At 36.3% G+C, this 12,338-nt stretch overlaps 1 protein-coding gene and 1 long non-coding RNA gene across 3 annotated transcripts; both read right to left on the bottom strand.

Moving 5' to 3' along the window:
- Positions 1–3,071: 3,071 nt before the first annotated feature.
- LOC117560882 lies at positions 3,072–3,732 on the bottom strand. Its single transcript, XR_004571252.1, has 3 exons — positions 3,594–3,732; positions 3,430–3,471; positions 3,072–3,194 (listed from the first exon to the last, which is right to left on the bottom strand). It is a non-coding gene; the product is annotated as an uncharacterized LOC117560882 (long non-coding RNA).
- Positions 3,733–5,854: 2,122 nt separating this feature from the next.
- On the bottom strand, positions 5,855–9,831 carry LOC117560875 (polymeric immunoglobulin receptor-like). Of its 2 annotated transcripts, XM_034237980.1 has the most exons (10): positions 9,747–9,831; positions 9,195–9,545; positions 8,777–9,076; positions 8,482–8,611; positions 8,290–8,387; positions 8,117–8,151; positions 7,443–7,508; positions 7,194–7,268; positions 6,636–6,670; positions 5,855–6,474 (listed from the first exon to the last, which is right to left on the bottom strand). In XM_034237980.1, the coding sequence occupies exons 1-9, from the start codon at positions 9,823–9,825 to the stop codon at positions 6,641–6,643; spliced, it is 1,164 nt and encodes a 387-aa protein (XP_034093871.1). In that variant the 5' UTR covers positions 9,826–9,831; the 3' UTR covers positions 5,855–6,474; positions 6,636–6,640. The 2 variants fall into 2 exon arrangements, with proteins under 2 accessions (XP_034093871.1, XP_034093870.1); XM_034237979.1 differs by having other exon boundaries at positions 5,855–6,670.
- Positions 9,832–12,338: the final 2,507 nt, after the last annotated feature.

The raw sequence follows: 12,338 nt of genomic DNA, 5'->3' as shown, positions 1-12,338 counted from the left end.
ACAAAGATGATCAGCAAACTCCAACGGATGATGAAGATCTTTAAGTTCCCTGAAACACTGCGGCAGGAATTAATAAATAAAAACACACAATGCAAATGACAGACTTGTTTGAACAGTCCAACAACAACGTTGGATAAAAATGTGAAGGTCTCTCACCTTTGCTGTTCAACCTCAACAGTGGAAAGTGCTTGGTCTGCAGAACTAGTGGTGTGCTTCACAGGCTCAGGGGTGTTCTTCACAGGCTCAGGGGTGTTCTTCACAGGCTCAGGGGTGTTCTTCACAGGCTCAGGGGTGGCAGGACTTTTTGCTGCAAAAGTGGATGTAATGACATGTGGATATACATGTAGCTACTAGAGTAAAAGGACAATACAAAAGTATAACATTTCATTTTTATTAAATAAATAAACCAAAAAACAAAATTAATTGCTTTACCTAACAAATATTTAGAATAGTATATTTTTAATTTAGAAAGGCTTATAACACTTACTAGTTGTAGGTTTCTCAGTAACAGTTATGTGCACTGGCATCTCTGAGACTCCTATAACACACAAATACCAGCCGCTGCTCTCTGTCCTCAGTCCGCTCAGAGTCACAGTGAGAACATCAGGATCCTTCAAATTCATGGTCACTCTTGAGTTATCTAACCATCCAGTCGGCCATGTCACACAGGAGCTGCCCAGTCTGCACCACAGTATGTCTCCAAAGTTATGATAGTGATAATTGATGGTTATTTCTCCTCCTCTGAATCCTGTCATCATCTGTTCATCCACATAAAGATGTGGTGGGCCTTAATGGAAAACATAATTCAATGGAAACTTGTAAGCAGCATAGTTGGTACATGCTCCTGATGTTTAAATAAATGTTTAATATAGTTACATCTGGCAAATACATCATTTGGCTCTTATCTCCTGTGACTGACAGGTGGAAACCTGTTCTCGAATCATATCCTCCATTAATGTCCATAGCACACCAGTAATCACCAGTGTCCTCTTCAGTCAGATCATTTATAGTCACAGTGAAGACTTTTTGTTTTTTGTCATCAGAGATCGGACACTTTCCTGAACTGCTTGGTTTGTTTGTTTTAACTTTATCAGAACAGAAGGCCCAAGTAGATCCTTTACACAAGTATTTCACATTGTTTATGTACTGTGACTCATAGAGACACGGGATGGTGATCGAACCTCCAGCTCTCACTGACACTTTACTGACTGTAGTTATGCTGTGAATTCCTGCAACAAAAGTAATACAGCATTATAAAAAGATAAATAAAAAATGATCAATACTCTTCCTTTAGATGGCCTACATAATGTTGATGTTCATATCAACTCATGTTTAAATAAATTACGTCAATAAAGCCTTCAAAATATTAGAAATTCACTCTAGCATACACATAAAAGATGTTTTTAAGTCTTGATTCTTGTGCCTGACCTGTAAGTCCAGTGAAGATGAGAAGAAAGCTCAGTTGAACCGTCATGTCGGGGAGTGAGTGAGTCAAGCTAAACCACATGAACCCTATCACTGACAGACTGAGTCTTTAGTTCCTTTTTTGCAACTCTTATATCTTTCCTTCCTCCTCTCCTCTCCTCCTCCTCCCTCCTCCTCCTCCTCTCCTCCTCCTCCCCCTCCTCCTCCTCCTCCTCCTCCTCCTCCTCCTCCTCCTCCTCCTCCTCCTCCTCCTCCTCCTCCTCCTGTAAGACTGTCACAATTGTTAAATAATTTATATTCTGTATATAAACTAGAGTTTGCTGTTTTACTACAGCTCAATTTAACAGTTTTGTTTAATTTAATTACAAATGTATATGGTATATAACACTTGCTATTTAAGTGTATGTGTTTTGTATGTACTTTATATATATAATATATATATTATAATACAATACATTGTTTTTTTATTTAGGGTTACCTTGTCTGCAGTTTTCTCACATGCTTAACGTTTATATCTGCATACGTTTATATTTCTCTTCAGTCTGATAACGATTCAAGCCAAATGTTTTTTAATTGTTTATAAAATAGATGTGTAGTAAACCAGATCTGATTAGATTCCATGTGGACATCTTTGGGAATATAGAAAAGCATGAAGCACTTCTTATAAATACTATCTTTGTTAGGTGTACATGATCAGAGGAATTACAATGAAGGTTTATCTATGCATACTGCACTTTTAAAGTATAATTTACAGTGTAGACTTTGGGGGAAGGTCCAGAGGTCAAAAAGGTTTTAAACAAGAGACCATCAGTAACTAAAACATGTTTACTAATTAAAACATTACAGTACAAGTAATTGCAAACTTTAAGCCATTTTCAATTAAAAATACAAATAGTAAAGCTTCAAATATAAGGAGTTATGTACATGTATATAAAAACACGTTTCCCATTTAAAAACCTGTGTTTCAGTAAACAAAGTGTAGACACATGCAAACTTAAGAATGTAAACTTCCATTGATTAACCTGCTGCTTAAAGAGGACATCAACCTTTTGAACAAGAAACAGAGCAGTTCTTATAATCTTTTGAATGTACAAGTCACCTATTGGTGAATGTCTTTTTTTCTACAGTATATTGAACCTCAAAGAATATGTCAAACCCATGCCATGAATACAAATTGAAAAGACAATTTAGAAACACTACCATTATGGAAGTGACATTTCAGTCGGAGCAGATGATTAGACAATAAGAATAAGAAGAGGAGGAAGACAACTGCAGATCAATTGTTTAATTATTTTGGTTGCATCTTTAATGTTTTGTTATTTAATATCATTAATTTTACACCAAACATCACATAACAAACATTATGGTAAAATAAATGCTTTTTTGGTTCTGAATTATCATTTTTTGAAGAGTGTAGAAAGCTTTTGTGAATGCATAAGTAAGGTTTGTTGGATGGATTATTTAAAAACAAACCTGTGAAATCTTGAATTGAAGGTGATCGTGGGAAACTAGGCCCAAGTCAGTACTTTAAAAAATATATATATGTTGCAGCTGTGTAGAGGAGATAACTAAAAGCAGAAGGTGCAAACCATAAAAAAAAGAAGTAAGAGGTTTCTGCAAAACCAAAGAGCAGATGATAGCAAGTTGCAACAACATCATTACAAAACAAAACTCCAGTGATACAGATGTAGGGTTGTGGGAAAACATTCACAGGTTTTCTGGAACTAAGGCATGTTGCTGTTTGTTACATCCTCATCTTCTGCTTCAACCTGTTGCAGAACAGAATACAACATGTAATAGCTGAAAAAATATCAAACATAAACCTACTTATTCAATACTAGCACCTGATGAAAGTTGATTATTTTGAAAATCAACTCATTTCAAATTGTTTGTTGAATTACTGGTGTATATTGTATAATCAAAATGATAATACATTAACCTATGTGCCTTTTCGTGCAGTTATTTAGTGTTGTACAAGTTATGGTTTTAATGGTTAAGGGTTACCTTGCCTGAAGAAGTTCTCACATATCTTACTTCCCCTTCAGCCTGTGTTTGAGAAAAAAGAACATCATTTACAGATTAAATTAACAAATCGTTTTTACTGTATCTTCTTAACAACAGAAATGTACAGTATGAAACCATAGTAAACAAAAATAATGTAACATTACCTTCTCTTTACTTCCAAACCAGAAGGCCTATCAGGGAACAGTCACATTGGGAAATGAATCCACATATGTTACCGTTGTGGCTGATGATTCTACTTTTATCTGCTCTAAAAGGGAGAGAATAAAAACAACTGTCACTGACTCCTGATTTTTTTGACAACAGCAATGTAAATGTGTCCTTATTTCAAAATAATTATTGCCCAAAAAACTGAAATTGCTAATACAAACTGTTTGAAAAGAAAATGTTACTGAATACTTACGTTGTCTTTTGTATATAAACCAGATGAACACGGTCACCATAACAACGAAGATTACCACAGCCACGCGGATAACAAAAGTCTTCAAATGTTCATAAGGACTGCAGCAGGAAATTATAAGCACCAAAATGATTGTTAAAGAATGACAGGATTTTTTTAAACAACATAAAATGTACTCATCATCCTGGTCTGTGTATTGCACTATAGGCCTACTGTTTTACTAAATCCTATACAGTTTTTCTAACTCATTGTACAGTACATTGTCTAATGCCAGTAAAACATATAGAGATTTCCCCACAATTGTTTTTTTATCACAAAATGGCAACTTTTATCCAAACACAAGGTGTTTCTCAATGTCGAGGAAGGCTGCTCCAGAGCCACTATTTCAAGCATACTATGTCATCGAGTGCCGCTGAAGGACTGTTCCAATGTCCAGCATACTTGGAATTCTACCGAGGCCGGCGTACTTCGTAACGAGACATTTCTAGACTGCACGTGTGTAGACTCCGCGGTCTTAAAACCCCCACAATGCTTTGCGCACGGACCAATTTCCAAATCTTTGGCGGAAATCGTGCTCCATTTAAGGCAGGGCCTTGCATATGACGCACACCTGCACACCTGTTATGATTCTTGCCTTGCTTCTGAAGCAAGTGACTCGGAAGACATGTGCTACCAAGCAAGCATCCTCGACATTGAGAAACACCCACTGTATGTAATGAAAAGGTTACTGACCTTGTGTGCCCACCCTGAGCTATTACCCCTGTAACATGACAAAATAGAATGCTAATATTCTCACTCAAATCAACACAAAGATTGATGCATTTGAAAATTCAATGTACTTATAACACGTACTAGTTGTATGTTTCTCAGTAACAGTTATGTCCACTGGCATCTGTACATTTCCTTTAACCCACAAATACCAGCCACTGCTCTCAGTCCTCAGTCCTCTCAGAGTCACAGTGAAAACACCAGTGTTGTGTGCATTGATGTCGACTCTTGTTCCATCTATTGATCCAGACCGTGTCACACAGGAGCCGCCAAGCCTGCACCACTTCCTTTCTCCAGAGTTTTGATAGTGACACTTTATCTCCTATAAATCCTGTAATCTCTTGCTGACCCATATAGAGACTAGAAGCAAATGGGCAGTCAAGAAGACCACTTGAACCTAAACACTGGCAGACCAATTCTTTATTTCCTTTTTTTCTACACGTAATAACTCTACTTCTCCTCCTCCATCTGTAAGACAGACCCAATTACAGTAGTAAATGATGTATGTTTTGTTTGTGATATATACTCACTGCAGTTTGTTTCGCTACCACAGAGCACACATCACTCTTAGCATCTGACATCCTAAAGACATCAAACAGATTAATTGAACCGATTTTTTTTATTCAGTTACAAATGGGTACGGTGAAATAATAAAAGCTAGAATACTTATGTGTATTTTTATATTATCTATTACATAGTTAGTTATTTGCTTAGTTTTCCCCACATGCCTAACATTGCTGTGTTTGGCGTCCTCTTCAGTCAGAGGAAGATTCAAACCAAACGTCTTTTTAAATAAAAACGATGTGTCATGACCAGATCTGATGAGATTTAATGCATGGTCATCTTTATTATTAATAAAGTACAAGCAAAACATTTTAAGAATACTTTATTTGTAAGGCCGGATCAGAGGAATTACAATTAGAGTTCACTAGATAACAATGCCTCTAAAGTGCACCTTTACAATATAATTTACTGTAGACTTTGGGACAAGGTCCATATTTCTAAACAAAAGAATAGCACTTCAGGCATATGGACTGAAACGTGTTCTTTTATTTAAAACATGAAACCACGACAAACATTTTAAGTATGTTTCAAACACGCACAATGCATAAAAAGTGGAGACATAATATTAACACTACCAAAATGCCATCAGAAAGTTGCTGTTTCAAACAGAAGGGTTAAATATATAAGAAGAAGAAGACAAGGAGGATGGCAGAAACTGAAATATCAACTCGTGATTTATTGCATTATCATGTTTATTTTAGTTGACTTATTTTGTACTTTAAACATTATAATTCATGTTCCATCAAACATTAAACAAAAAAAACACATAATACAAGACGTAAATGAACAAACATAATTAAACAACCTGTAAGATTTGTTTGGTTCCTCCTGAATGTTCAGGATCTTGGTCATTTTGTAAGATTGTAGAAAGCTTTTGTCAATGCATAAAATCTCTTGAGCTTAAGTAGATTGTTGGAGAAAATGTGCTTTGGGTTGTGCACGGGGTTTGTCTATGTGTGTGTGAACGCGTCATCATCCAATCTGCGCACCTGCACGGGAGGTAATTAACCTATATATGTGGGCACAGGTGATCAGCTGGGATGAGAGGTTAGAGAGGAAGCCACACGTTTTTCAACCGTGTTGACCGTGATTGTTTGTGTCTGAGCGTGTGCGTGATCGTTATGTTTTAAACAATATTTTGGATACGTGAGACTTAAAAGAAAATTTTAACCGTGGACAAATAAATAAAAGCATTACAAATTACGTCATGGTGGACCTCATCCTTCACCACAACACGCGTTGGGAACTCTGACTGCTAACCTCCATGAGTGGCCTTTTTTGATGAGCGATCGCCGCTACAGATATGAAGGGGGGGAAAAAAAAGAAAGCGGTTTCTGCAAAGCCAAAGATCAGATGTCGGCAAGTTGCAAGACTGTCATCTCAAAAAAGCCTCCAGCGATGAGCATAGATGTAGGGTAGGGGGAACATTCACAGGTTTCTCTTGTGCTAAGCCAACCTGCTTTATGTTACATCATCTTCTTCCGCTTTAATCTGTTGCAAAAGTGAAGAAAAAATTACATTAGGGAGGAAAGATCAAAGAAAAAACGTACTTTTGCCTAACAGCTCTAACAGGCTGGACACAATGCTTTGAGCTAAATGCTAACGTAACATTGTCCTAACAATGTCAACAAAGGCTGAAGTGCTAATATTTAGCAGGACTGTTTACCATGTTCATAATCTTAGTTTAGCCAGTATCAATGCCAACATTTGCTAACACAAATCCAAAAGGATAACTGAGGATGGTGGAAATTATCTTTCATAGTATTTGGTCATTATCAACAAACTACATTTCTGACCTGATTATGGCGCTATATGAAAATGTAAGGGATCACCACATTTGTAAGGATACATTATTTGGACACCAGGACCATCTGTACCAAATAGTTTAATGATCCATCCAACAGAACAGACAGAAATCGGTATCAATATATAGACACGCTTCTATTTTGCCTTCAAAATGTGGAGTAACAGCTTCACTATTACCATAGAATACAACATTTAAATGAAAATGTACCCTTTGTTTAGTTTGACGTTCTACAGCGACCACAGAGTAGTACATCACGTCCACATCTCTATTAGCTTCTGACCACTGTGGAAGAACGAAGAGACGGACTCGATCAGATCAATTTTACAATTTAACTTTTGATTTTGCTTCATAAAAACAAATGTTTATGATGAAATAATAAATGCTGCCTGAGAGAACTTTCTAATTCTGTAATCCTGTTGTGAAATAAAAGTTGTGGTTTTATTGCTTAAGGGTTACCTTTTCTGAAGCTCTTCTCATGTGTTTAACATCGCTGTATGTTACTTCCTCTTCAGCGAGACCAAGCTGCAAACCATCAACATGAACATGAACAATTCTTCCTTTTTAGGGTAAACAGCTGATCATTTGAATCACCATAAGAGTTTACCCAAAACCTACCTCTAAATAGTTTTATTATTTAAATTTGTAATGTTCTGTGCCAATCATTTTTGACCTGAAGTCTTTCTCTTTTTCTTGACAGTACTGTATGTTACATCCGCATTAGACTGTGTTAAAAGAGCAAAGGACAGAATTTGAACGACAAATAAGAACCAAAAGCCTAATGTTCAAATGTGTAATGATCCATCCAACAGAACAGACAACAATGGCCACCCATATATAGACACGCTTCTATTTTGACTTCAAAATGTGTAGAAAAAGCTTCACTATTACCATAGAATACAACATTTAAATGAAAATGTACCTTTTACAAAGAAAGAAATAGTATGAATAAGATTAATAATAAGATTAAGAGTAGGGTAATAAGTATTAATGTGCTGTCTACAGTGATTCATTGTAGCTTCAAAGGGACAGTACAGTAAAGTCTTATTTTATCTGGAATTGCTGCAGTGTGACATTAATTAATTTCCTTTCTTGTAAATAAATGTATTTGGAAATTAATGATCATATCTTACAATTATTGTGGCTGGGGATTCTTCTTTGGTCTGTCCTAATAGTGAAGCAATAAAAAGTATTTTTAGTGACAATAATGCACAGTTATCTGCATTAATACTAAATATATTTATGATTAACGCACAATAATTAAAATGCTATTATTTGGATTGAGCATAATTCGGCATAGACTTACTGTGCTTTTTGAACATAAACCAAATAAACATGGCCACCATAACAATGAAGATCAGCAAACTCAAAGGGATGATAAAGCTCTTTAAGTTCCCTGAAAAACTGCAGCAGGAATAAATAAAAATAAAAAATACAATGTAAATGACAGACTTGTATAAACAGTCAAAATGTGCATGATAACGAGAAAGTCTCTCGCCTTTGCTGTTCGCCATCAACAGTGGAAAGTGCTTGGTCTGCAGAACTAGTGGTGTGCTTCACAGGCTCAGTGGTGTGCTTCACAGGCTCAGTGGTTTGCTTCACAGGCTCAGGGGTGCTATGACGTGTTGCTGCAAAAGTGAATGTAATGACATGTGAATATAGCTATTAGAGTAAAATGACATTAATATTTGCTAAGATTTCAATTTGATTAACTAAATAAATAAAAAATTACCTTACCCAACAAATATTGAAAATGTTATATTTTGAAATTAAGAATGACTTATAACACTTACTAGTTGTAGGTTTCTCAGTAACAGTTATGTGCACCGGCATCTGTAAGTCTCCTTTAACGCACAAATACCAGCCGCTGCTCTCTGTCCTCAGTCCGCTCAGAGTCACAGTGAGAACCTGGGAATCAATCGCATTGATGGTGACTCTTGAGTTATCTAACGATCCATTCAGCCATGTCACACAGGAACTGCCCAGCCTGCACCACTTTATATCTCCAGCGTTATGATAGTGATAATTGATGGTTATTTCTTCTCCTCTGAATCCTGTCATCATCTGTTCATCCACATAAAGATGTGGTGGGCCTTAATGGAAAACATAATTCAATGGAAACTTGTAAGCAGCATAGTCGGTACATGCTCCCGATGTTTGAATAAATGTTTAATATAATTACATCTGGAAAATACATAATTTGGCTCTTACCTCTTTCGGCTGACAGGTGGCTCTTACTATTTGTTACTGACAGGTGGAAATATGTTCTGGAAATGTATCCATTACTATTCTCCACAGCACACCAGTAATCACCAGTTTCCTCTTCAGTCAGATAATTTATAGTCACAGTGAAGACTCCTTGTTCTTTGTCATCAGAAATCGAAAACTTTCCTGAACTGCTTGGATTGTTTGTGTTAACTGCATAAGAACACAAGGCCCAATAATATCCTTGACATAAGTATTTCACATGGTTTATATACTGTGACTCATAGAGACAAGGGATGGTGATCGAACCTCCAGCTCTCACTGACACTTTACTGACTATAGTTATGCTGTGAATTCCTGCAACAAAAGAAAATACAGCATTATAAAAAGATAAATAAAAAAAGATCATTGCTCTTCCTTTAGATGGCCTACATAATGTAGATGCTCAAATTAACTCATGTTTAAAGAATTTCGTCAATAAAGCCTTTAAAATATTAGAAATGCACTCTATTGCATACACATAAAATATGTTTTTAAGTCTTGATTCTTGTGCCTGACCTGTAAGTCCAGTGAAGATGAGAAGAAAGCTCAGTTGAACCGTCATGTCGGGGAGTGAGTGAGTCAAGCTAAACCACATGAACCCTATCACTGACAGACTGAGTCTTTAGTTCCTTTTTTGCAACTCTTAATATCTTTCCTCCTCCTCCTCCTCCTCCTCCTCCTCCTCCTCCTCCTCCTCCTCCTCCTCCTCCTCCTCCTCCTCCTCCTCCTCCTCCTCCTCCTCCTCCTCCTCCTCCTCCTCCTCCTCCTCCTCCTCCTGTAAGACAGTCACAATTGTTTTATAATGTATGTACTGTGTATAAACTAGAGTTTGCTGTTTTACCACAGCTCAATTGAACAGTTTTGCTTAATTTAATTACAAATATATATGGTATATAACACTTGTAATATAAGTGTGTGTTTTTTATGTACTTGTATATTTTAATACAATATATTGTTTTTTTATTTAGGGTTACTTCATCTGCAGTTTTCTCACATGCTTAACGTTTATATATTTTACTTTCTCTTCAGTCTGATAACGATTCAAGCCAAATGTTTTTTTATTGTTTATAAAATAGATGTGTAGTAAACCAGATCTGATTAGATTCCATGTGGACATTTTTGGGAATATAGAAAAGCATGAAGCACTTCTTATAAATACTACCTTTGTTAGGCACACACGATCAGAGGAATTACCATGAAGGTTTACTAATATCTATGCATACTGCACTTAGTATAATTGACTGTAGACTTTGGGGGAAGGTCCAGAGGTTACAAATGTTTTAAACAAGAGACCATCAGCGACTAAAACATGTTTACTAATTAAAACATTACAGTACAAGTAAGTGCAATCTTTAAGCCATTGTATATTCAATTACAAATAGAAATAGTAAAGCTTCAACTATAAGGTGTTATGTACATGTCTACATAAAACACGTACTTTTTTTTTTTTTTTTTTGGACGTTTATTGGACTGTTTTGGTGTTTTAGGGACGTCTGGAATCCGTCCCTTGAGGGTCGGGTTCTATTACGATTATTGTGTTATGTCACGTTTTGTATGTCTTGTTTTGGGTGTTTTGCTGTTCTCCCTGTCATGTTTTCCTCTTGTTCTATATCGTATAAGGCTTCGCCCTCTAAGGCTATCGCTATTGGGTAATCCCCTCTGCACGTGTGCAGCACTGACAGACTTATTCCACGCCCACCTATGATGTGGGCCCCACCTCCAGGCTCACTTCCGTATAAATAGGAAGTAGGCCCTACAATCCACTCCTACTTTTCTTCAGCACTCCGTTGCAGAAGCATTGACAGGCAAAACAAGTTATTTTAAGAGCTACTTACTGAAAAGCAAACATTCCTCCTAAAAAGCTTTGTTTTTCTGGTAAGATGGAGACTGGGCAGGAAAGTCAAGGTTGCGTTAGGGATTGACAGAGGTGGGACCAAGTCATTGTTTTGCAAGTCCGAGTCAAGTCTCAAGTCTTTGCGCTCAAGTCCGAGTCAAGTCTCAAGTCATTGTTTTGCAAGTCCAAGTCAAGTCTCAAGTCAGGATGGGCAAGTTCAAGTCAAGTCAAGTCCTAAACTTTGACAAAACGAGTCATAAACAAGTCATTATGTGTTTTTCACCAAATGTAATGACATCGATCAACAGAATAATACTTAATAATCAAATTGCTCTTTATTAGTCACATTAATAATTTAATAATCCATTTTCTAGTAAGTAACGTGTGTTTTTCTAATTTAAGAGGGATCAGTAAGGTAAGGCTACCGTGACGGTTTGATTCAGAAGGAGTTTAATGTATAAGATCCCTGATGTTGAGGTAACCAGAATGTTTATTTCCACTGTGTACATGTTATAATGGACCCACAATCTATCTTTATGCAAGGGATAATGTGCAGCGAGGCGGTCTCTATGGGGAAAAGAACACCTGAATCTAGATCCCTCTGCAGGTGGTACTTTAAGTATATTTTGATGCTAATACTTTTGTACTTTTACTTGTAACATTTTGAATGCAGGACTTTTTATTGTACAGGGTTCCTGCAGGTTTCGCCAACTCAAATTTAAGACTTTTTAACACCTTTTTAAGACCACTTTGAATAGAATTTAAGACCTATTTCACGGCAATAAAGTATGAAGGAAAATGTATATAAAGAAGAAATACGTCCCATAATCACTTACAAAGTAAATGTATTCATGTTCAACATAAGAACAATGACTGAACACAACAGCGTAACAGTACAGAACTGTGTTAGCGTGTTAGACAAAAAGTGTGTATGTGTGTGGGTCTGTGTGTGCTTGAGTGTGTGTGTGTGTGTGTGTGTGTGTTAGGGCTGTGCAATTAATCATATTTTAATCGCAATTACGATTTTGGCCTGCCACAATTACGAAAACAACATAATCGGAAAAAACGATTATTTTTGCTTTGCTAGGTTGTGACAGTGCACCACAACATATTTGATCTAATTAATTTTTTAGTAATGCATCATTTATTTAATTAATTTTTGTATTAGTTTTTCAGTTGAATTATACGTTCAGGGTAATCAACAGTTAAAAATATACTGTTCAAATTATTATTTGTTTTAAAGTTCAATAAATGGATGTTTTCAAAGTCAATGA

Source organism: Gymnodraco acuticeps, unplaced genomic scaffold, assembly GCF_902827175.1.
Source record: "Gymnodraco acuticeps unplaced genomic scaffold, fGymAcu1.1, whole genome shotgun sequence".
Taxonomy (NCBI): domain Eukaryota; kingdom Metazoa; phylum Chordata; class Actinopteri; order Perciformes; family Bathydraconidae; genus Gymnodraco; species Gymnodraco acuticeps.
Note: the sequence above shows the minus strand (reverse complement) of the source record. Positions and strands in the feature narration are given on the sequence as shown.